This window comes from Macrotis lagotis, chromosome 4 (genome assembly GCF_037893015.1).
Source record: "Macrotis lagotis isolate mMagLag1 chromosome 4, bilby.v1.9.chrom.fasta, whole genome shotgun sequence".
Taxonomy (NCBI): Eukaryota; Metazoa; Chordata; class Mammalia; order Peramelemorphia; family Peramelidae; genus Macrotis; species Macrotis lagotis.
Genome location: NC_133661.1, coordinates 199524724 through 199548552, shown reverse-complemented (window position 1 = coordinate 199548552; position 23829 = coordinate 199524724). Strand labels below are relative to the sequence as shown.

The following is a 23829-nucleotide window of genomic DNA, read 5'->3' as shown; positions in this document are numbered from 1 at the left end:
CTCCAGGTTTCCTCTTCTGTAAAAAGAGGAGATTGGGTTTGATGACCATCAAAAATCTTTTCAGGTTCTAAATCTATAATTCTATGTGGCCATGGAAAAAGGACGGGTATTACACTGTGACCTTTTGTTCTACTTTCTTATTAGCAGTGAAATTCCTAATCTTACAAAGGGAAAAAATCATTATTTGAAGAAGAGATGAGCCTGATTGGTTTGTGTTCTGAGCTAGGCCTGACTTAGGTCAGTATGGTAACTCAGGATTGTGATAGAATGTAATAAGGCACTCATAAAATACATTAAAATAAATTTAGTAGAGCTAAACATGATAAGGCAACTCAGTGAACTCAATGTGATACAGTTCAGGACCTGGTGTCAGGAAGACTTATCTTCTTGAGTTCAAATCTGATACTTACTAGCTATGTGATCTTGGAAAAATTATTTAATCCTGGTTGCCTCAGTTTCCTTATCTGTAAAATGTAAAATGAGCTGGAGAAGGAAATGGCAAACCACTCCAGTATCTCTTACAAGAAAACCCCAAATGGGGGTCATGAAGAGATGGACATGACTGAGAAAAACAACTGAATAAGAACAAACATGATTAAAAAGGAAACAGCTCAGTCAAAAAAGATATCACTTGACTAAAAATAAACCATTGTCCCTTTACCCATATATTTACCAAGGCAAATGTCCATGCCAGGTAGGGAAGATGTCTCCTCCAAGGTAATTGGAGTTCCTTTACAATCTTTTACACCAGTGTTCTATAGGATGGGCCTTTTATGCTTCAGGGAAGGAAGCCAATCCAATGATAAACTCAAGAATGACCAACCTGAGTCATTAAAGGAAACTGGTCATAATGCATAAAACAGGCTCTACTCCTACCACAGTTGGGTTTTAGAATTGTATTGATCCTGACCTTTTAGCAGAGGTCTACAGATAGTATCTGTATAAAATAGCATCCTGGTTTAGGATTTTTATATTTGAACCTGAAAGGGATCTTTAGAGATCATTTATTTCAACTATTTCATTTTACAGAGGACACTGAGACCCAGGGAGCATAGATACCCATATCATGTTATTGGCAAGCATTTCCAATGGTCCTTGGTCTGTGGGGAAATGGAAAGGATGAAAATGGTTCTTTAGTGCATGTGGAATACAAAAGAGGTGACTTTCTCAGTGTAATAAGATAAGCTATAGTGGAGTTAGTTTCATCAAATGATCCTCTGAGTCTTAGGTCTAACACTCCCTTTCCAAATTAATATGGATATAAAAGCCAAGATTCAGGAATATCACACCACCACAATTGTTGACCCATACAGGAAATCTAAGGGACACAAGATTTTGCATGATGCTGTTTCTGATATTCCCAACCGTTTGTGCCCTCTGTCTTAAACTACCTTGTATTTAACCACTTTTTTAGTCATTTGATTAATTCACTTTATATTTCCTAAATGTAAATCAAATACACATGTCCTTTTGAGCTTTTTTGTGAGAAGGAAGTGTGTCATTTATTGCATTTGTATCTTACTAGCACAGTACCTGGAACAATAGTAAATAAGTTCTTAATAAATGCTTTGATTGATTGATGAATAAAAAAATAACAGAATTGCCCAAGTCTCTAGATGTAAAAACATCAGAAGTGGGAGATTTCAAAAGCCACCTTCCAACTCAAGTCAGCAAGCATTTATTAATCAATTATTATATATTCACTGTTCCACTAACTACTCCATAAATAATCAGACATTAAAGTGATAAAGAAATTACAGAATTGGGCAATGATGGAAGGAATGGATTATTAGGGAATTGTGACTTATGAGAATTTAGTAGACTGAGGAACTGGGAAGTTAGTCATTTTAGTAATTCTGGCTAGTGAATAATTAATAAAAGGATGGTCATTTAATTTTCTCTTTTGACCCAAAGTTGGAACATGGTGACTCATTGATTATATGTTCTTGGAAGACTGGGTATTCCCGACAGATATCAATCAGTTCTGATTGGTTAACAATGAGAGAATGACTACTTTAAGGAGAAGGGAACTTATTCTCATGAGGGGTTAGAAGATTGACTTTATGTCATTCTTATGTGTCTCCCTCCAGACTTCACCCAGCCTCAGCAATCTAATCAAAGGATCCAATTAGAGTAGAACACATGGGCTTCCCCATTTGAGTGGAGTCTGATCAAGATTGAGAAGAAAGTTAATCTAGGTTCATCAATAATGTTTTTCAGATTCTGGCTGAATATAGCCTACAAAAGGCTGATTTCTGAATGAAGACAAAGAGCAAAACCTTAGTCATAATTTCATATTTGGTTATTATGTCAGAGAAAAATAATTATTTCTCTCAGATAATTATCTTGACCAGAATAACTAAATCTTTCATAGTTGATCATCCTTACAATATTGCTGTTATCATATTTAATGTTTTCCTGATACTTTTTGATTGCATGAGTTCATTTGTCTTAAGCAGTTTTTTTCTGAAATCATCCTACTCATCATTTCTTATATATTAGATCATTTCAGTTGTATCGACTCTTGTGACTCTGGGGTTTTCTTGGCAAATATAATGGAGTAGTATGTTATTTCCTTTTCCAGATCATTTTACAAATGAGGAAACTGAAAACAAACAGGGTTATGTCATGGTCACCCAGCTAATAAGTATCTGGGACCAGATTTGAACTCAGAGAAATAAATCTTCCAGATTCAAGCACCTACATTCTATCTGTGGTGCCCAAGTTAATATCCTATGAATGTATAATTAATACTACCATCAACAAATTTAAGGATCAACTATTTAGGATCCCTTGTAAATTTCACTTATCAATATAATTAAGCATGCTTGTTTTTTTTTTTTTTTTTTTTTTGCAAGGCAATGGGGTTGAGTGATTTGCTCAAGATCACACAGCTAGGTAATTTTTAAGTGTCTGGGGCTGGATTTGAACTTAGGTCCTCCTGACTACAGGGCCAGTGTTCTATCCACTAGCTGCTCCCTTAAGTATGCTTTCTTAAAGCTAACAGTTGCTCATTCTTGGGGAGCTAAAATAGATTATGTCCAGTAAATACTGCCTATTCCTCATATCATGAGGAATATATTTTTCACACATTTTTTGATGAGTAAATGTAATATTGCAGAATATCCTTGGGCATCTCTTAAGAACTTAGGATCTTGGTGATGGGGCTTGAAGGCCTGGGTTCTGAAAGTTACTTTGCTTTCCTTTCCTTCCTATGATTTTTGTTCTCTTGAACCCATGGACATAAAGTCATATTGTTATTTTTCCTATTTCCAGTTGAGCTGATATGAATTTAAGAAACATATGTAAAGAGGGAATCAAGGGGTTCCAATGAGAAGGTATACCCTGATATTTTTATAACTATTTTGTGGGCATAGATAATTTTCTCTGATACCTAAACTAATGGACTGAATTTTTTAATTAATAGATTCTTTTCACCTGGAACAAGAAAAATCCTTTGTTTCTGTGTTTCACACGCAAATTCCTCCTGAAGAATATGAAAATTGTTTTGAGCAAGTCAGGCAAGGTTGGTTTGACTTATGGGATCATGCCTATTGACAGTTTATTTTAGCCATAATTGACTAAAAATGTAAACTTATATGATTGAATTTTATTTGAATTGCTTTAAAGTTGCAATCATTTATATTATATGACAACTTTAGTAGAATGAAAAATGCTATTTTTCATTAAAAACCCCATGATTAACTTAAATCATAGCAACTCTCCATCTTTGATGATTATTCCTCCTTTCTTAAAACACCAATAGATCATGCTACTAAAGGGAGTTGTAGTCAACACAAAAAACAATTCCAAACTGTGAGGCATCAATAGAACTTTAATATACTTAGAATCTAGTAACTCCAAATCTTTTTATAGAATGTTTACAAAGAATAAAATATAACTATTTCATCCTTCCCCAAAGAATGTTGGTTGCTGATTCAAGCATTTTTTTCAAATGATTACATAAACTCAATTTTGACTTTGAGAATTAGTTACAAATATATTTATGATATTTCAGCTTAATTCATTCTAATGAAAAGGCACAGGATGCCTTATATGGTGAAAGTTTTAAAACAATTTTTCTCTGGCTATTGCTATTCAAAATGAAATTTTTGCAGTTTAATGTTCTTTTTAATTTAATTTAATTTAATTTAAGTCAGTGGGGTTAAGAGTGACTTGCCCAAGGTCACACAGCTAGGTAATTATTAAGTGTCTGAGGGCTGGATTTGAACCCAGGTCCTCCTGACTCCAGGGACGGTGCTCTATTCGCTGTACCACCTAGCTGCCCCTTAATGTACTTTTATATGACTGAACAGGGAGAACTTCTTTTGCCCTTCAAAACAGAGTTATTAGTTTTTTATGTGTGATTTTTTTAATGAAAAACTATTAAGTAAAACACTAGATTTTGGGGTGTGTGTGTCTTTGTGTGTGTGTGTGTGTGTGTGTGTGTGTATGTAGATGATGGTGATGGTGATGGTTTTTAAATAGTGATACTTAACTACCCTGTGATCAGTTTAACCTCATCTTTGTCTGGTAGATCACTCTGAAACCTAATTTTACTACTTTATCTCTTCTAGTTCCTGGCAAAGGTCTATTATCTTTGATGCTTATAATTGTAATTCATCTCAAGAAAAAAACATTCTGTTTAGCAGAATTACACTATCACATTAGGGGACAACACTTATACTTGTCTTAAACAAAAATTGTGTCTTACACTTTTACACTATCACCACAACAGAGAACTCCTCCCTTCATTAGAGATTTCAACTCAAGTATAGAAAAACAAAATGTTTTATTAAGAATTTCTTTGAAAGTTATAGTCAAATATCTCACTTTAAAAGATTGAACGTTCATGTAATAACTTAGAATCTCTAAAAGTTTTTTGTGTATAAGTGATATTTGACATGGAATTTTTAAATGACATTAATTAAAAAACTTATGCTTCTTTTATATCAGAGTCTGTATCTCAAAGTGAAAATAATAAGTCATTGATCAAACCAGAAAAGAAGCCACAGAGAGAAAGTTATGGTGAATTCAAGGGTAAAAAGCATCCGGATTTCATTAAGAGAAATATAGAGGTATGAATTTCAAATTTGTAAAAATCTTAGATTTGGAATGAAATTTATTTTTAAAGATTGAATAGTGGGGTGGCTAGGTGGCGTAGTGGATAAAGCACCGGCCCTGGAGTCAGGAGTACCTGGGTTCAAATCCGGTCTCAGACACTTAATAATTACCTAGCTGTGTGGCCTTTGGCAAGCTACTTAACCCCATTTGCCTTGCAAAAATCCTAAAAAAAAAATTGAATAGTTATAGATCTCTAATAAAGTCTCTGATAATATTTTATAGTTTGTGATCAAGTAGATGTGTATTATTTTGTAATAGTAAAGTACTGAAATTTATTTCATCATCTTGGCTTTCTTCCCCCCCATCAATATATTAATTGAACACATGTAATTAATTGAATAAATGTAAAATATGCTGACCTGGTGTCTCCAATACTTCATCTAGCTCTAAACACCCCAAATCCTGTGATATTCTTAAAATCTGAAAACTTGGTCATGTACTGCTTATGTACACTATAAGTAATTAGTAATAAGTAATTAGAAGCTCCATGGTGCAGTGGAAGCAGGAAGCCCAGGTTGGAGTCCTAGATTTGATACTTTGCCAGACTAGGACAAATTACTTAGTCAGTCAATCAGTAAACATTTATTAAGTAACTATTGTCTGTCAGGCACTGTACTTCTATTACAGGGTTATTATGAGGATAAATGTGAGGGTATACGAAAGCACTTTTAACTATAAATCGGTATCCATAATCAGTCTATCAATAGACATTTATTAAACACTATATACCAGGAATTTTGATATCTACTGGGCATACAAAAGGAGGCACAAGGCAGTCAAGGGTATAGGTTAAATTAAATACTGGTGAAAGGAAAGGCAGTTAGAGGAGAGAGGCCTGAGTCGAGGCCTGGGTCAAGGATTCTGAACAGAACCTGTGGTGCTTATGGGAATGAGTCCCTTTCCCTTCCCTCTTGGTTTTAGGTTTTGATATCACTAATCTAGGGGAATAATACTCTCTAGTGGTTATTAAATGCTCTCCCTGCTCATTATTTCTCTTGCATCTCACCTTGACAAGGTAAGAAAAATTCTAGCAGGCTGACCCTAGGCAGGAGTGTTTCTACCCTCTTCCTACCCCTGTGGCAGCAAATAACATTTAGTGTAAAGCTATGGTTTTATGGTTGCTGTATGGTTGCTAATTTCTTTTATATGACAATGGGATTAACAGTTTTGGGGTCTAGGGAAAAAGAGGTCCAGTTCCCTGAAAATAATAGTAGGCAACACCAAATGCTTTTGACTTCAGGAACAGGGTTGCCCTCTTCTGTTCCACTTCTGTTTTCCTTGTGTGGAGGAGGCCAAAGGTATCTGAGAGGCTTTTTTTTTTTTTCTGAACTCCTGTCTTGACCTACTCAGAAGCAAGAATGGAAATGAGGAAGAACTCTTTGAAATCAGCAGCTTGGGGGTCTCTCCAGCAGGGGTTGGTTTTTGAAAGGAGAAGCAGAGGAGCACAATTTCTCAACTTTATAATATCCACGAGGACCAATTCAAGTGATTCTCCTGATGTAATTTCCTCTCTCCTTTTTCTTGCCTGAATTCTTGGAAACAGTTCCAAAATATACCCAGTTTAATGATAATTGGTTGCTGGTAAGTCTAGGGAAAGAATTTCTATCTTGTAATGCTGGGCTACAGTGGAAAGATCTTCCTTTACCCTCAGATGTCTAGCAGCAATATGGAAGAAGCAAATTTTCTCATACTATTTTAAAATCTTTTATTTTCTGAAACTGTCAATCAGAAGGATCTGCTTTAAATGACCTCAACTGTGAAATGGGCCAATGCTATTAACTCTGTACAAAGTATGTCCTAACTTCTGAATATAAAATGCTGTGGCCCACAAGTTTGGCCATTATGATGTGACTTGAAAGTTTGATAACTAATTTTTGTTTTCTGGAACTATAAATATCTCTGAATAAAAAAATTCCATTCATCAATTGCAGTTGATCAAGGAGTCAAAAAGTGTAGTCTTTATGTTGGATAAAGAAAAACAAAGATTGATGGAATTATTAAAGGATATAGACAGTGAAGAAGATAAATTTCCAAGGACTGAGGTATGTGGATATTGATATTTTGTACTCTGTAGATTTACTCATTCAGATGTACATTTTATAATTGATGCCATTTTGCCACCAATTTATATTAACTGCCCAAGGTTTGAGACAGCTTGGGTAGAGTGCTAGATATGGCCTCAGGGACCTTCTGATCAGAAGTCACTTCTGATACCTCTTACCCATCAGGAAGTTGCTTAACCTCTCTGAACCTTGGGAATCTCTAGGTCTCTTTAAAAACATTGACTGGTTGTACTCTGTGTGCTGATGAGATCACAAGCTCTTGAAGTATTGATGAGGCTTACTGTGATTTTTTTTTTCATTTTATGAGGCATTTTATGAGGTGGTATAGTAGGTAGGACAGAGTGCTGGATATGGGTCAAGAAAAACAGAGTTCAAATCTAGGGTTAGGCACTTAATATTTGTAAGACATGGACAAGTCAGTTAACCTCTATCTGCCTCAATTTCCTAAACTCTGAAATGGCAATAATACTATCTTCCTCTCAGGGTTGTAAGAGCAAATTAAATAAATTTGCAAAGCACTTTGCTGAATCTTAAAGCACTATGCAAATATTAGTTATTATATTGTTGTTATTCTTGAAAGTGGTAAGAATTATCTTTTGTTAACTCTACAGAACTTTGCTTCAGAACAATCCTTAATTTGCCATTTTATCTGTTTAAAAATTGGTTCTATAATGACTATATCTATGACCAAAACTTTACTCTAATGACTCATAGCATCAATGTGAAACTAAACCTCCAAAAAGGTATGTAATCAGATATAAGCTCAGGTGCATCTCAGAAAGCTAGAAAGGTCCAGTGATAACTGTATGTTTGCCTTCTAAGAATCAGACTTTGGAATCCAGAGAATCCACTCACAAAATGGTGTCCATAATGGAATGCATTTTTTCAGTCAAAACAACTCATGAAGACTCTCCCTAAGTCATAGAGAGACTGTAGTTTTCATCAGGGGAATGAATACCCATATCAACGGAGTCATTGATTATTGAAATATAGAAGTTTAACTACAAGATATTGGTCATTAAAATATGAATCTCTGTAGGCCATTGGATGAGCCTGTTTAGGCTAAAAAAGAGTATTCAATTTAGACATAGACTTGATACTTGAACAATTACCCTTTGGTCATAATTGTATATATATTTCTTAGACTTCTAGGATCATAGAGTTATCTCTGGAAGGGATTGCAAAGACCATGTAGTTTAGTCCCTTCATTTTACAGATGAGAAAATTGACGCCCAGAGATCTAAAGTGATTTGCTCTTCATGTAAATAAGAGCCAAAATTTGAATCCAAGTTTGACATATCTAGCAGTCTTTTCACTGTACCATATTTTCTCCCATTGTTTTTTTGTTTTAGCTCATGTCACTTCTAGTTAGGAAGATTCAATGTATTTTTGAATTATCACATTTTTTTTCTGGCAAGGCAATGGGGTTAAGTGACTCACTCAAGGTCACACAGCTAAGTAATTATTAAGTGTCTGAGGTCAAATTTGAACTCAGGTCCTTCCGACTCCAGGGCTGGTGCTGTATCCACTATGCCACTTAGCTTCCCCTACATATTTTTTTTAAGAATTATACATTACTATAATTTAATCCTGTACTATTTTATATATCTTTAATTTTTTTAACATAATTAAGTAAACTTGATCATAGAATATTCTTGAGGACTATTGCTTCTCAATAACTGTATTCCAACTGCATATGAGTTAAAATTCAAATATTGTTAATCATCTAATCATACTTTCTCAGGAAATTAGCATTTGGGACTGTTTTGAACTTTGAATTCAATATTGGATTGAAGTAATAAACCATGCTTTCATAGTTTTAGATCATATATCTTCATTTATTCTGTATGCTAGAAAAATGATAAGACTCTCCTCTCCTCTTATCCAGCTTCATTAGCTATGTGATTTTGAGGAAGTCACTTAATCTCTGTCCCCATCACTTTCCTCAACTGAAATAGGCATAATGTCTACTTGGAGGGGCATTGTAAGACTCAGATGAGATAATATTTATAAAGTGCTTAGTTCCTGGTACAGAGTCAGTACTTAATAAATGCTAATTCCTCCTTTGCATTTGTGCAGTTTATTCCCCAAGCTTTCCCTTCTTCCTTATCTCTGCCTGAATTTTTTTTTCAAGCTCAGATAAAGTCTTTTCTTATTCTTCCTTCTTCCCTGACCCACCTGTCTACCTGGGAAGCTGAAAGTGACTTCTCACTCCCTCTTCAAGTTGTCCTAGAGCATCAAATCTTTCCTTCAACCTTGTCATACCCTAGTTGGACTTTTAGCACGTACCCCTTATGAGATGGTAAGACAAGGCAAGACAGAATTTACTTCAGAGTGGATCCTTAAGCTCTTAACAACTTTTGAAGACTCTTGAGTTGTAGAGAAGATGCCAATTTGAATTGGCATTATTTCCTTTTTTGAGAATTCCTTGTTTAATGAAATCACAGGTCCAGTTCCTCTTCTTAATTAAGCTTTTGTAGATTCTAACTTATTCTTTGGGAATGATTTATTAAACTTTTATTTATTTATTTAAATTTTAAAGCATTTATGAGAGTAAAATATTTTTACAAACTATAGCTTTCTGTAAAAGATTATGGCTTCTTCAGTTTTTAAAATAGAGATTGCTCAGATTTCAATCAGATTGTAGAAGCTTTTGGATGTCAGAAATAGGAATTTATACTTATTTCTAAGCAAAGGGGAACCAGTGACTATTCTGAGTAGAGAAATAAATTGATCATAGTATTACTTAAGAAGATTACTCAGGGAAGCAGCATGTTTTGGAGATGATACAGCCTTGGAAGCAAGATGATTGTTTAGGTGACTACAATGATAGGTTTTCTAACAAAAGATGAGGACTATAAACTATAATGTTGGCATTGGGCATGAAGAGAAGGGGCCAGATGTGACAGACTTGTGGAAGCAGAAATTGATAAGATAATTTTAATTTCTTTTTGCAAATTTATTGAAAATGTATGATACATTTACCATTCTTCAATTCAATTTTGGTTATTTATTGTAATATCTTGCTTTACAGATTGCTCCTAGTCAATCTAAGCTTCCATGGGTAAACTTCAGAAAATAATGGCTTTACATGAATATCCTAACAACTCTGTCCTTGCCTTCCTCTAGGATGATGAGTCTTCCTGGATCATACCAGAAAAAGGATATATGTCTGCAGCACATATAGAGTGCGAGCAACTAACTCAAATAGATTCCAAACTGCAAGAACGCTTTTTAACTTCCTTGGGCTTATCCAATGTTTTTTCAGGAGTGGACAATCAGACTGGTCAGGTATGGTCAATCCATGACTATATGTATTTTTTAGTTGTCTTAATGTTGCTGGGGATTGATGTTGCCAATTAAGATTGAGAGGCCTTGAAAATGGAAGAATTCACATACAGCCCTTGAAATTTTAAAACCACTCAGGATTTATTATATGACTGTAGAGTTTACATATTGAAAGCTTTTCTCCTCCTGGAAAGTCAGTAAGCAGCTTGAGGACAGGTTTAATAACAAGGGTCCAGGCCAGGTGCCTGAGGGAAAAAGAAAGTGAAGAGGAAAATAATCAGGAGACCTGACTGAGCTGAATGTAAGAGGGAAAAGAGGGAGGAAAGGAGGAAGGGAATGAGTGAGGTGTGTGTGTGTGTGTGTGTGTGTGTGTGTGAGAGAGAGAGAGAGAGAGAGAGAGAGAGAGAGAGAGAGAGAGAGAGAGAGACTTCTGAGGTGGAGCCAAGACACTTCCAGAATGGAGCCAAGATGGTGGTGCCAAGCTAACCTGCTCCTGGAGTCTTTCCCTTACAAATATAAATGAAGCCTCTACTCTGACATTCACACTACAGATCCCACCAAGAAAAAGAGAAGATTCAAAGAAGTTTTCAACTGTAGACATCATGTAGTATTTTCAGTGAAGGCGAGGAAAAAGGGAAGTAAAGTCCTGGAGGCAGGAGAGCAGGGAAAGCCAGCAGGAGGCTTTTAGCCACACTGCAATCCAGGCCCTGACGGCTTAATAATAACAGAGGTCCTGGAAGCTAGATAGCAAGCCAGCAGGGAGGATCCCAATCCCAAACAAAGACTGAACCCTGAGAGCACCGGAGTAAAAGACAGGAATGGGTTGGAAACAATCATCTATTAAGTCAGAACACAGACATGAAGGGGGAAACAAACCTCTTCAAAGGCAAGGCCTGGACTGCATAAGCAACATCCTGGCCAACAACAAGCCAGGGATCAGAACACAGCCCTAGAAAAATAAAAGCTTGGATCTATACTCCATATACCCCAGGAATAGAACTACAACAACAAAAATGAACAAAAAAGCTAAAATAACCCTCACTATAGAAAAATACTTTGCAGATAAAGATGACAGCAATGCCATGTCTGAAGAAGAAAGCTATGAAAAATCACTCACAGGAGGAATATCAAAACAGTCTGTATATTGGACTCAAATACAAAAGCTCATTGAAGAACTTAAAAAAGAATTTAAAAACCAAAGAAGAGAGGAAGAAAAAAAATGGAAAAAAGAAATGAAAGTCATGCAGGAAAATTGTGACAAGTTGACCAAAGAAATCGACTCCATTAAAAGTAAAAATAACCAGCTGGAAAAGGAAACACAGAAGATAATTGAAGAAAATAAAATTCTAAAAATTTGAATTGAACAGTTAGGAACTAATGAATCTGTAAGACTACAAGATTCTATCAAACAAAACAAAAAGGCTGAAAAAATTGAAGAAAATGTAAACTACCTTCTAGGGAAAATGAATGACCTGGAAAACAGATTCAGAAGAGACAATCTACAACTCAATGGACTAATAGAAAACCTCTGTGTGGGATAAAAATCCATTTAAAAAATATAGACTCTTCTGAGCAAAAAAAAAAAAAAGTTTATTTTGCCTTTTCTTGAGAAAAAAGCACACTCCAGTCTCACAAAGGTAGTAAAGATGAAGGAGCTGCCCTGAATTGACAGTCAAGCAAGTTTATATGGCCTAAAGCAATCTTCTCCTCCCTGTTGTTCCTCTCAGTTGACTCATTGGTTAGTCTTTTTTTTTAAATTTAAATAAAAATTTTAAAAATAAAATAAAAACAAAAGGTACCATTACCATTTATAAAAATAAAAATGTAAAAGATTCAATACCAAAAAAATCAATAAAACAGTCCTATACGGGTGGCTAGGTGGTACAGTGGATAAAGCACTGGCCCTGGAGTCAGGAGTACCTGGGTTCAAATCCGGTCTCAGACACTTAATAATTACCTAGCTGTGTGGCCTTGGGCAAGCTACTTAACCCCATTTGCCTTGCAAAAATCTAAAACAAAAAACCAAACAATCCTGTAAGAGGTTAAGTATTTTGATTCAATATTTCAGAAGTGAGCAATTTGAAGCATTAAGACTTTGTTCATCCCTCTGACTTTTCACTTTTTAAGATTTTATTTATTTTGAGGTTTTTTAGTTTTACAATTTTTCCCCTAATCTTACTTCCCTCCCCTCACCCCACCACAAGGCAATTTGCCAGTCTTTACATTGTTTCCATGATATACATTGATCCAGATTGAATGTGATGAGAGAAAAATCAAATCCTTAAGGAAGAAATATAAAGTATAAGAGATAGCAAGATCAGACAATAGGATATCAGTTTTCCCCCCTAAATTAAAGTTAATAGTCCTTGGTCTTTGTTCAAACTCCACAGTTGTTTCTCTGGATACAGATGGTATTCTCCATTGCAGAGAGCACCAAATTGTCCCTGATTGTTGCACTGATGGAATGAGCGAGTCCATTAAGGCATCTGATCATCACCCCCATGTTGCTGTTAGGGTGTACAGTGTTTTTTTGGTTCAGCTCATCTCACTCAGCATCAGTTCATGCAAATCCCTCTAGGCTTCCCTGAATTTCCATCCCTCCTGGTTTCTAATAGAACAACAGTGTTTTATGACATACATATACCACAGTCTGCTAAGCCTTTCCCCGGTTGAAGGACATTTACTTGATTTCCAATCTACCCCAGCAACAAAGAAAAGAATCAAAGGTTTTCATAAAATATTACCTCACCATCTAGTAACTATCTTATTGAAGTAATGTAACTTGCCTTGGAATTGCAAGGTCTAGGAATAGTCTTCTATCCTCCCATTTAGTACTTAACTTCAAACAAGTAGAGGCTTATGAGCTTCTTTGGAATGCATGGTTTCCCCATGAGAATAGTCTACTGTGCCTCTCAGTAAGTAAAAATGGTTTTATCATAAGATGGATGGGTAAGTTAGAATGCAAGGTCTTTTTAGGAGTAGTCTGAGCATAATAGTCTGTTCTTGTTTTTAATGTTTCTTAACCCCAGGAAGACTTCACTAGGAATATTAACCCTAAGAAGGTTTTATTCTGAATATTCCACTCACCTGGACCAACAAAAGAACCTGGAAAACATCATGCAGGAAATTATAAGGGAAAATTGCCCCAATCTACTAGAACAAGAGAGCAATAAAACAACTGAAAGAATCCACAGAATCCCTTCAGAAAGAGACCCCAGGATAAAAACCCTAAGGGCTGTAATAGCTAAATTCCAGAACCCTCAAATAAAAGAGAGAATATTGCAAGCAGCAAAAAGACAATTCAATGACAAAGGGAACACAAACAGACTAACACAAGACCTATCACCCTCAACACTGAAGGATAGGAAGAACTGGAATAACATTTTGGGGAGCTAAGGATCTGGTGCTATAGCCCAGAATGCACTATACTGCCCTGCAAAATTCAGCTTATATTGTCGGGGGAAAAAGATGGATGTTCAGTGAAATACAGGCCTTCCAGAATTTCCTGACACAAAGACTAGAACTGAACAGAGAATTCAATCACCCAGTACATGATTGAAGAGTTACATTAAAAAAAAAGGTAAATGAAAAAGGGGACTGAAAAAATAAAATTGTTTTAAGCAAATATTGGCCCCTAAAAGGGAAGATATGATAATTCTAATTCTTTTGATCTTTACTTCTCTAAGGAAAATTAGAGGGTAGAACATAATCGAAGAGAATGAACCTAAAGGATAAAACCCAAGAAGATAAAGTAAACTTCAAGCAGGGTGTTGACTTTAGCTTAAGTGTCTCATTATACTGTGACTCACTTTAATCACAAACTCCTAAGCACCTTGTCTAATGAGGGCACCATAAACTGGAAGGACTTGAATCAGAGTCTCTGTTACAATCATTTGTAAAGTTCTCAGTGAGACCTCCAGAGCTTCCCAGTACTTGAGAGAACTTTAAGATACTTTCAGATAGATCAGAGTCTGGTGCTTCTCTTAACAAGGAGTAGGAAGGGGGCGGTAAAGTGTGAAAGAAAAGAGGCCTGGGGGCGGGGCACAAATAGTTCAGGAAAGCATATAGCTTTGGATGATACTTTGGCTTGTGAGGAAGTTTATATGTACTTGGAAAGATACTTGAAAAGGGGGTAAGATAGAAAATGATTATAATTATAATTTGATGCAATTTGAGTTAATGCTGTTTATCAAGCAATCAAGTAAACCGTCTGTAATGATATCTTAATAACAATAGGAGCTTATCAAGCAAACACTTGAACTGTGATTGATGAAATCTGATTAATACCATTAGAGCACCAAAGGAAGAAGCATAAAGATTTATAATTTTAGAGGGAAAGAAGGGAGAATGTGAATGCTGAGTGAATTCTATTTATTAGACTTAGCCCAGTGAGGGAATAAAATACATTCCCACTTGGGTTTAAAAAATCTAACTTAATCTACAGGGAAGGGGGTAGAGGAAGACAGGGAACAGGAAAGATAAGGGAAGAATGGAGTGATAAAAGGGAAGGGAAAGTGCAGGTGAAAATAAACTGAAAATTAAATTTCTAAAAGAAAAGTCAAAGGGGAAAGGTAGTAAAATTTGGGTGAGGTGGAATAAGAGAAAAGGAAAGATATAAATGGAAAAAGATAGCATAGAGGGAAATACCGAATTAGTAATATCAACTATAAATGTGAATGAGATGAACTGTCCCATAAAACAGAAGTGGATAGCAGAATAGATTAAAAACCAGAATCCTATAATATATGTTGTTTACAAGAAACACATTTGAAGCAAAGAGATACACACAGGGTAAAACGCTGAAGCAAAATATATTATGCTTCAGTGGAAGTAAAAAAATTTGGGGTAGCGATCCTAATCTCAGACAAAGTAAAAGCAAAAATGAATCTCATTAAAAGGGATAGGGAAGGAAACTACATCTTCTTAAAAGGCACCATTGGTAATGAAGCTATATCATTACTAAATATGTATGTACCTAGTGGTAGAGCAACCAGATTCCTAGAGGAAAAGCTGAGTGAATTACAAGGAGAAACAGCAAAACTTTAATGGGAGACCTCAATCTCTCTCTTTCAAAACTAGCTAAATCTAACCACACAATAAACAAGAAGGAAGTTAAGAAGGTGAATGAAACCTTAGAAAACTTACATATGATAGACCTTTGGAAAAAACTTAATGGGGATAGAAAAGAATATATCTTTTTCATGGCAGTACATGGCACTTTTTTTTTTTATGTTTTTGCTAGGCAATGGGGTTAAGTGGCTTGCCCAAGGCCACACAGCTAGGTAGTTATTAAGTGTCTGAGATGGGATTTGAACCCAGGTCTTCCTGACTCCAGGGCTGGTGCTTTATCCATTGCACCACCTAGCTGCCCCTAGTACGTGGCACTTTCACCAAAATTGACTATATTAGGGCACAAAAACCTTAAAATCAAATGCAGAAAGGCAGAAATGATTAATATACACTTCTCAGACCATGGTGCAATAAAAATTACATGTAATAAAGGGTTAGGGAAAGATAAACCAAGAGCTAATTGAAAATTAAATAGCTTAAATAATGGGTGGATCAAACAGCAAATAATAGAAATAATAATTATATCCAAGAAAATGATAATAATGAGAGATCATACCAGAATTTATGGGATGCAACCAAGGCAGTTTTGAGGGGAAACTTTATATCTTTAAATGCCTATATCAATAAAATAGAGAAAGAGGAGATCAATGAATTGGGTATGCAACTAAAAATGCTGGGAAAAGAACAAATTAAACAGCCCCAATTAAATACCAAATTAGAAATTCTGAAAAATTTAGGGAGAGATTAATAAAATTGAAAGTAAGGAAACCATTGATCTTATAAATAAAACTAAGAGTTGGTTTTATGAAAAAGCCAATAAAATAGACAAATCTCTGGTTAATCTGATTATAAAAAAGAAAGAGGTTAACCAAATTACCAGTATCAAAAATGAAAACTAACCACCAATGAGGAGGAAATTAAAGAGATAATTTAGAGTTACTTTGCTGAATTATATGCCAATAAATTGGACAACTTGAGTGAAATGGATGAATATTTGCATATTGCCAAAATACAAACCATCCAGATTAACAGAAGAGAAAATAAATTACTTAAATAACCCCATTTTAGAAAAGGAATTGAAGAAACCATCAGTAAACTCCCTAAGAAATGTCTCCAGGTCCAGATGGATTTACAAGTGAATTCTCCCAAACATTTAAGGAACAATTAATTCCTGTTCTACCTTTTTAAAATATACTTTTTTTAAAAGGATTTTGCAAGGCAAATGGGGGTGGCTTGCCCAAGGCCACACAGCTAGGTAATTATTAAGTGTTTGAGGCTGGATAAACTTAGTTACTCCTGACTCCAGGGCTGGTGCTCTATTCACTGTGCCACCTAGCCGCCCCTAAAATATATTTTTTAAAAAAAAATAGGAGAGGAAGGAGTTCTGCCAAACTCCTTTTATGACACCAATATGGTGCTGATACCTAAACCAGGAAGAACCAAAACAGACAAAGAAAATTATAAACCAATCTCCCTAATGAATATTGATGTAAAAATCTTAAATAAAATTTTAGCAATGAGAATACAGCAAATTATTACCAGGATAAACCACAGTAAACAACTACAACAATCTACAACAATCTACTATTTGACAAATTGAAAGACATCAGCTTCTGGGTTAATAACTCATTATTTGACAAAAATTGTTGGGAAAACTGGAAAATAGTATGGCAAAAACTAAGCATAGATCCACAACTCACACCCTATACTCAAAATACAGTCAAAATGAGTACAGGATTTAGACATAAAGGGCAATACCCTAGATAAATTTAATAGACCAAAAAAATCTGATCAATGAAAAAGGGATAAATTTATGACAAAATAAGAATTAGAGCATAGAATAAACTGCAAAATGAATGATTTTGACTATGTTAAATTAAAAGGTTTTTGCACTAATAAAATCAATGCTGCCATGATTAGAAGAGTGGAAAGCTGGGAAACAATTTTCACAACCAGCAGTTCTGATAAAGGTCTCATTTCTAAAAAATATATAGAGAATTGCATCAAATTTATAAGGTCACAAGTTATTCCCCAATTGATAAATGGCCAAAGGATATGAACAGTTTTCACATGAAGAAATTAAAGTTATATATAATCATGAAAAAATGCTCCAAATCACTACTGATTAGAGAAATGCAAATTAAAACAACAATGAGATACCATCTCAAACCTATTAGATTAGCCCAGATTAGAAAAAGGGAAGATGATCAATATTGGAGAGGTTGTAGGAGGATTGGGATGTTGATGCATTGCTGGTGGAGTTGTGAATGGATCCAACCTTTCTGGAGAGCAATGTAGAACTATGCCCAAAGAGCAATAAAGCTGTTCATTCCAATTCTAGGACTATATCCAGAATAAATTGTAAAAAAATGGGGAAAGTCCTACATGTTCCAAAATATTCATAGCAGCTCTTTTTGTAGTGGCAAAGAATTAGAAATTGAGGGGATGCCCATCAATTAGGGAATGGCTAAGCAAGTTATAGTACATGAATACTATGGAAAATTATTGTTCTATAAGAAACCCTAAATGGTTGGAGAGTCTAGCATGGAATGATTTACGGGATCTGATGCTGAGTGAAGGGAGTAGAGTCAAGAGAACAATGTACACATCAACAACATTAAGAGTTGAACAACCTTGATCAACTCCTCTAGACATTCTTGAGAACTAGGACAACTGTAGTAGACTGATTATGGACTATACTATCCCCAAGCAGAGGAAGAAAAACAAAACAAAGCAAAACACACACACACACACACACACACACACACACACACACACAAACACCCCTACCGAATCTGATGAACACTTTATAAAAATTATCTCTTATGTATCTTTCCCTTAATCCTAGTTCCTCATGCTAGAAATTACTGCTTTGTAAATATGTTGATCAAAATATGTATGTCTGAGGGGAGGGGGTGGGTGGGAAGGGTGGAGGGAAATTTTATAACTTGGAAAATATGCATATACAAATGGATGAAAAATAAAAAAATAAATTTAATATAAAAAATAAAGAGAGAGAGAGAGAGAGAGAGAGAGAGAGAGAGAGAGAGAGAGAGAGAGAGAGAGAGAAGATATGAATATGAATCCCCTTACTGGGCAAAGGTAGAGTGAAGAAGAAAGAGAGAGCTAGCTTCTCTTCCAGTCTACTTAAGTGCATTTCTGTAATGGGTTGGAGCAGAGGTGGCATTTGGGGAGTGATCCAGCACCTGGTTTCAGGTATTCTCTAATAGGCAAGTTACATGGCTATGTGCTGGTCTTTCCTATCCCAAGGTAGCGTGACCTCTAAGTTCAACATGTCATTTCCTGTCATGCCAGTGCAGGCTTGACCCATCAGTGGCCAAGGTGAGGTAGACTGGAAATTGGAAACTGGAGGAAGGGATTGAGCCAAGACTACTCCCATCTTGATGAATTCACATTCAACAATGGAGTCACTTTGAAGAACAGGGAGTTCCCTAGATTGACACCTATAATATTTTTCCTTCTATGAAATTTGTTTCCGATCACAATAACTCCTATGTTTATAACTGTCTGCCTCATTAATTCTCAAACTTGTTTATAGTAATTGGCATAACTTCATTGAGAATGGTTTCTTAACTTCTTTTTCATATAGCTACAGCTGCAGGAGAACATCTGCCTCCTTTCCCTTCTTTTATTTCCCCTTTCTCTCCATTTGTCCTTTCTTCCCACCTCTCTTTCTACATGATTTATCAGGGCCCACACAATGACCAAGTGGGGCTTGGGCTGTGACCCATTGTGAATGTAAATAGCAGTTGTTTCTGTTTTGTCCAGAAATGTTGAGGATCTTCCCCTCCCAGATTGATTTTTTTCTTTGACTAGTAAAAGATACCATTCTTTGCCTGATTTTTCTTCTAGTCTTAATCACTGAATAAGCATGCCTCAATTAAGTGAACTTGGGAAAAACTTTAGTTTACTGAGGCCAGCGTCTACTTCTACATCCAGGATCATTCCAGTCATCTTGATCCATAACTGGTCACTGGACCCAGATGGCTCAGGAGGGAAAAGTGAGACTTGTTAATCTTCACAGCCCTACTTCACTTAAATCCAATTCATTTGCAAGTCATGGCATCACCTTTCTGATGTCATGGTCCTCTTTAAGTTTGAAGTACAAATAACATGATACATAGAAGGATCTTCTAAAATTGTGTATATTTGAGAATTATGGTTGACCTCAGTTATTTCTTGATTGCTAAGAGGACTGGAGAGAAGGTTATTTAGATTCCTGAAAACTAAATGTGACCCTGGTATTAGTTGTGTCAGCCACACTGTGTTTTCTTTACTTTGTTCTTCCAGGTGCTTTAATTTGGTTATGAACAACACTGCAAAATTTACAACTTTTTCCTTTGTGTTTTGTAGCAGTTCCTCTCTTACTGAATTCATTCAACATTCTCATTCATTCCTGGGGGAAAGGTAAAGAAATGACAAAAAACAAAAACAACAAACCAAAACTGTTGTGGTATTGCTAAGATAAATGCAAATTTCATTTCTTCTTTCATCTTTAATTCTTTAGCTGGGGGAAGGAGAGATATCTCCTGAAAATCTTGAAACATGAAAATTTTATAGTTTTCCCAAATTATGCATTGAGTGGTATTAGATACATGAGATTTCTCTGAGTCTTTCCAAAGTTAGAGTATTAGATTCCTTCTCTTCTACAATGAGTTTCATTAGAGTCAAACAGACTGAAAAAGCAAAACAGAAACAAAAATATGTAGCTGATAAAAGGGATGTGTAAGCCAAGTTCCTCTTCTTTGTAACTAGTGTCAGGTCAAAGAGATCTATCTATCATCCATCTATCTACCTATCTCTCCATCTATCTATCTGTCTCTCTCTCTCTCTCTCTCTCTCTCTCTCTCTCTCTCTATCTTTTTTTTTCCATGGCAATGGGGTTAAGTCCAAAGTCACAGAGTAAGGTAATTATTAAGTATCTGAGGTCGGATTTGAACTCAAGTTGTCCTGACTCCAGGGCTGGTGCTATATCCACTGTGCCACCTAGCTGCCTCTATCTATCTATCTATCTATCTATCTATCTATCTATCTATCTATCTATCTCTATCTATCTATCTATCTATCTATCTATCTATCTATCTATCTATCTACCTATCTATCTACCTATCATCTATCTAATCTTCAAGTCTGTTTTCTTTTTATTAATTTTTTAATTTTTAAAAATTTTAAAAATTTATTTTTATCAAAGATATTTTTTGAGTTTTACAATTTCCCCCCCAGTCTTACCCCCCCCCCCCCACGGAAAGCAATCTGTCAGTCTTTACTTTGTTGGCATGTTGTACATTGATCCAAATTGAATGTGATGAGAGAGGAAATCATATGCTTAAAAGACAAGAAGTCTAAGAGGTAACAAGATTAGACAAGAAGATATGTTTTTTTTCCTAAATTAAAGGGAATAGTCCTTGCACTTTGTTCAAACTCCACAGCTCCTTATCTGGATACAGATGGCACTCTCCTTTGCAGACAGCCCCAAATTGTTCCTGATTGTTACACTGATGGAATGAGCGAGTCCTTCAAGGTTGATCATCACCCCCATGTTGCTGTTAGGGTATACAGTGTTTTTCTGGTTCTGCTCATCTCACTCAGAATCAGTTCATGCAAATCCCTCCAGGCTTCCCTGAAATCCTGTCCCTCCTGGTTTCTAATAGAACAATAGTGTTCCATGACATACATGTACCACAGTTTGCTAAGCCATTTCCCAAGTGAAGGACATTTACTTGATTTCCAATTCTTTGCCACCACAAATAGGGCTGCTATAAATATTTTTGTACAAGTGTTGTTTTTACCCTTTTTCATCATCTCTTCAGGGTATAGACCCAGTAGTGGTATTGCTGTGTCAAAGGATATACACATTTTTGTTGCTCTTTGGTCGTAGTTCCAAATAGCTCTCCAGAAAGGTTGGATGAGTTCACAGCTCCACCAACAGTGTAACAGTATCCTAGATTTCCCACAACCCTTCCAACAATGATCATTATCCTTTCTGGTCATATTGGCCAATCTGAGAGGTGTGAGGTGGTACCTCAGAGAAGCTTTAATTTGCATTTCTCTAATAATTAATGATTTAGAGCAATTTTTCATATGGCTATGGATTGCTTTGATCTCCTCATCTATTAAATTGTCTTTGCATATCCTTTGACCATTTGTCAATTGGGGAATGGTTTTTGTTTTAAAAATATGACTCAGTTCTCTGTATATTTTGGAAATGAGTCCTTTGTCAGAATCATTAGTGTAAAGATTGTTTCCCAATTTATTACATTTCTTTTGATCTTGGTTACAATGGTTTTATCTGTGCAAAAGCTATTTAATTTAATGTAATCAAAATCATCAAATTGGTTTTTGGTGATGTTCTCCAACTCTTTCTTAGTCATAAACTGTTCCCCTTTCCATAGATCTGACAGGTAAAGTAGTCCTTCATCTTCTAATTTGGTTATAGTATTGTTTTTTATGTCTAAGTCCTGTAATCATTTGGATCTTATCTTCGTAAAGGGTGTTAGGTGTTGGTCTGATCTAAGTTTCTTCCATACTAACTTCCAATTATCCCAGCAGTTTTTATCAAAGAAGGAGTTTTTAATCCCAATAGCTGGACTCTTTGGGTTTATCAAACAGCAGATTACTATAATCGTTTCCTGCGATTGCACTTAGTCTATTCCACTAGTCCACCACTCTATTTCTTAGCCAATACCAGACAGTTTTGATGACTGATGTTTTATTATATAATTTTAGGTCAGGTAGGGTTAAGCCACCTTCCATTGTACTTTTTTTTAATTGAATCCCTGGAAATCCTTGACTTTTTATTTCTCTATATAAATTTACTTATAATTTTTTTCTAACTCATTAAAGTAATTTTTTGGAATTTTGATTGGAAGGGCACTAAATAGGTAGTTTAGTTTTGGTAGAATTGTCATTTTTATTATATTAGCTCTACCTATCCATGAGCAGTTGATATTTTCCCAGTTATTTAAATCTGATTTAATTTCTGTGAGAAGTATTTTATAATTGTTTTCAAAAAGTTTCTGAGTCTGGTAAATAGACTCCCAAGTATGTTATATTGTCTGAGGTTACTTTGAATGGGATTTCTCTTTCTAGCTCTTCCTGCTGTATCTTGCTAGACATATATAGAAAAGTTGAGGATTTATGAGGGTTTATTTTATAACCTGCAACTTTGCTAAAATTGCTAATTGTTTCCAGTAGTTTTTTGGATGATTTCTTGGGATTCTCTAGATAGACCATCATGTCATCTGCAAATAGTGAGAGTTTTTGTCTCTTCCTTCCCAATTCTAATTCTTTCAATTTCTTTTTCTTCTCTAATTGCTGATGCTATGATATTGAATAGTAGTGGTGATAATGGGCACCCTTGTTTCACCCCTGATCTTATTGGGAATGCTTCTAGCCTACCTGTGTTGCATATAATGCTTGTTGATGGTTTCAGATAGATACTGCTAATTATTCTAAGGAACAGTCCATTTATTCCTATACTCTCTAGTGTTTTTAGTAGGAATGGATGCTGTATTGTGGCAAAAGCTTTTTCAGCATCTATTGATATGATCATATAATTTATGATAGGTTTGTTGTTGATATAATTGAGTATACTAACAGTTTTCATATTATTGAACCAACCCTGCATTCCTGGAATAAATCCTACTTAATCATAATGTATTATCCTAGTGATAACTTGTTGTAATCATTTTGCTAAGAGTTTAAGATTTTTGCATCTATATTCGTCAGGGAGATAATGCTATAATTTTCTTTCTCTCTTTTTACTCTTCCTGGTTTAGGTAACAGCACCATATGGTTTCATAGAAAGAGTTAGGCAGAGTTCCATCTTTCCCTATTTTTCCATAAAGTTTATATAGAATTGTAACCAATTGTTCCTTAAATGTTTGGTAGAATTCACTTGTGAATCCATCAGGCCCTGGAGTTTTTTTCTTAGGGAATTCAATTATGGCTTGTTGAATTTCTTTTTCTGAGATAGGGTTGTTTAGGTATTTAATCTCTTCTTCATTTATCCTGGGCAGCTTATATTTTTGTAAATATTCATCCATTTCCCTTAGATTATCAAATTTATTGGCATAGAGTTGGGCAAAATAATTTCAAATTATTACTTTAATTTCTTCCTCATTGGTGGTGACTTCACATTTTTCATTTATGATACTAGCAATTTGGTTTTCTTCTTTCTTTTTTTTAATGAAATTGACCAGAGGTTTATCAATTTTATTGTTTTTTCATAATACTAACTTTTGGTTTTATATATTAATTCAGT

At 35.2% G+C, this 23829-nt stretch overlaps 1 protein-coding gene across 7 annotated transcripts in view; it reads left to right on the top strand.

The window, feature by feature from the left end:
* FSIP1 (fibrous sheath interacting protein 1) overlaps positions 1–23829 on the top strand; it is a 322107-nt gene that overhangs the window by 42547 nt on the left and 255731 nt on the right. For 5 of the 7 annotated variants that reach the window (XM_074235080.1, XM_074235081.1, XM_074235077.1 and 2 more), the window contains 4 exons: positions 3428–3526; positions 4957–5078; positions 7056–7166; positions 10317–10478. In XM_074235080.1, coding sequence (XP_074091181.1) covers positions 3428–3526; positions 4957–5078; positions 7056–7166; positions 10317–10478 — 494 coding nt within the window. The remainder of the gene's footprint in view (positions 1–3427; positions 3527–4956; positions 5079–7055; positions 7167–10316; positions 10479–23829) is intronic. The other 2 variants (XM_074235082.1, XM_074235083.1) reach the window with 2 other exon arrangements.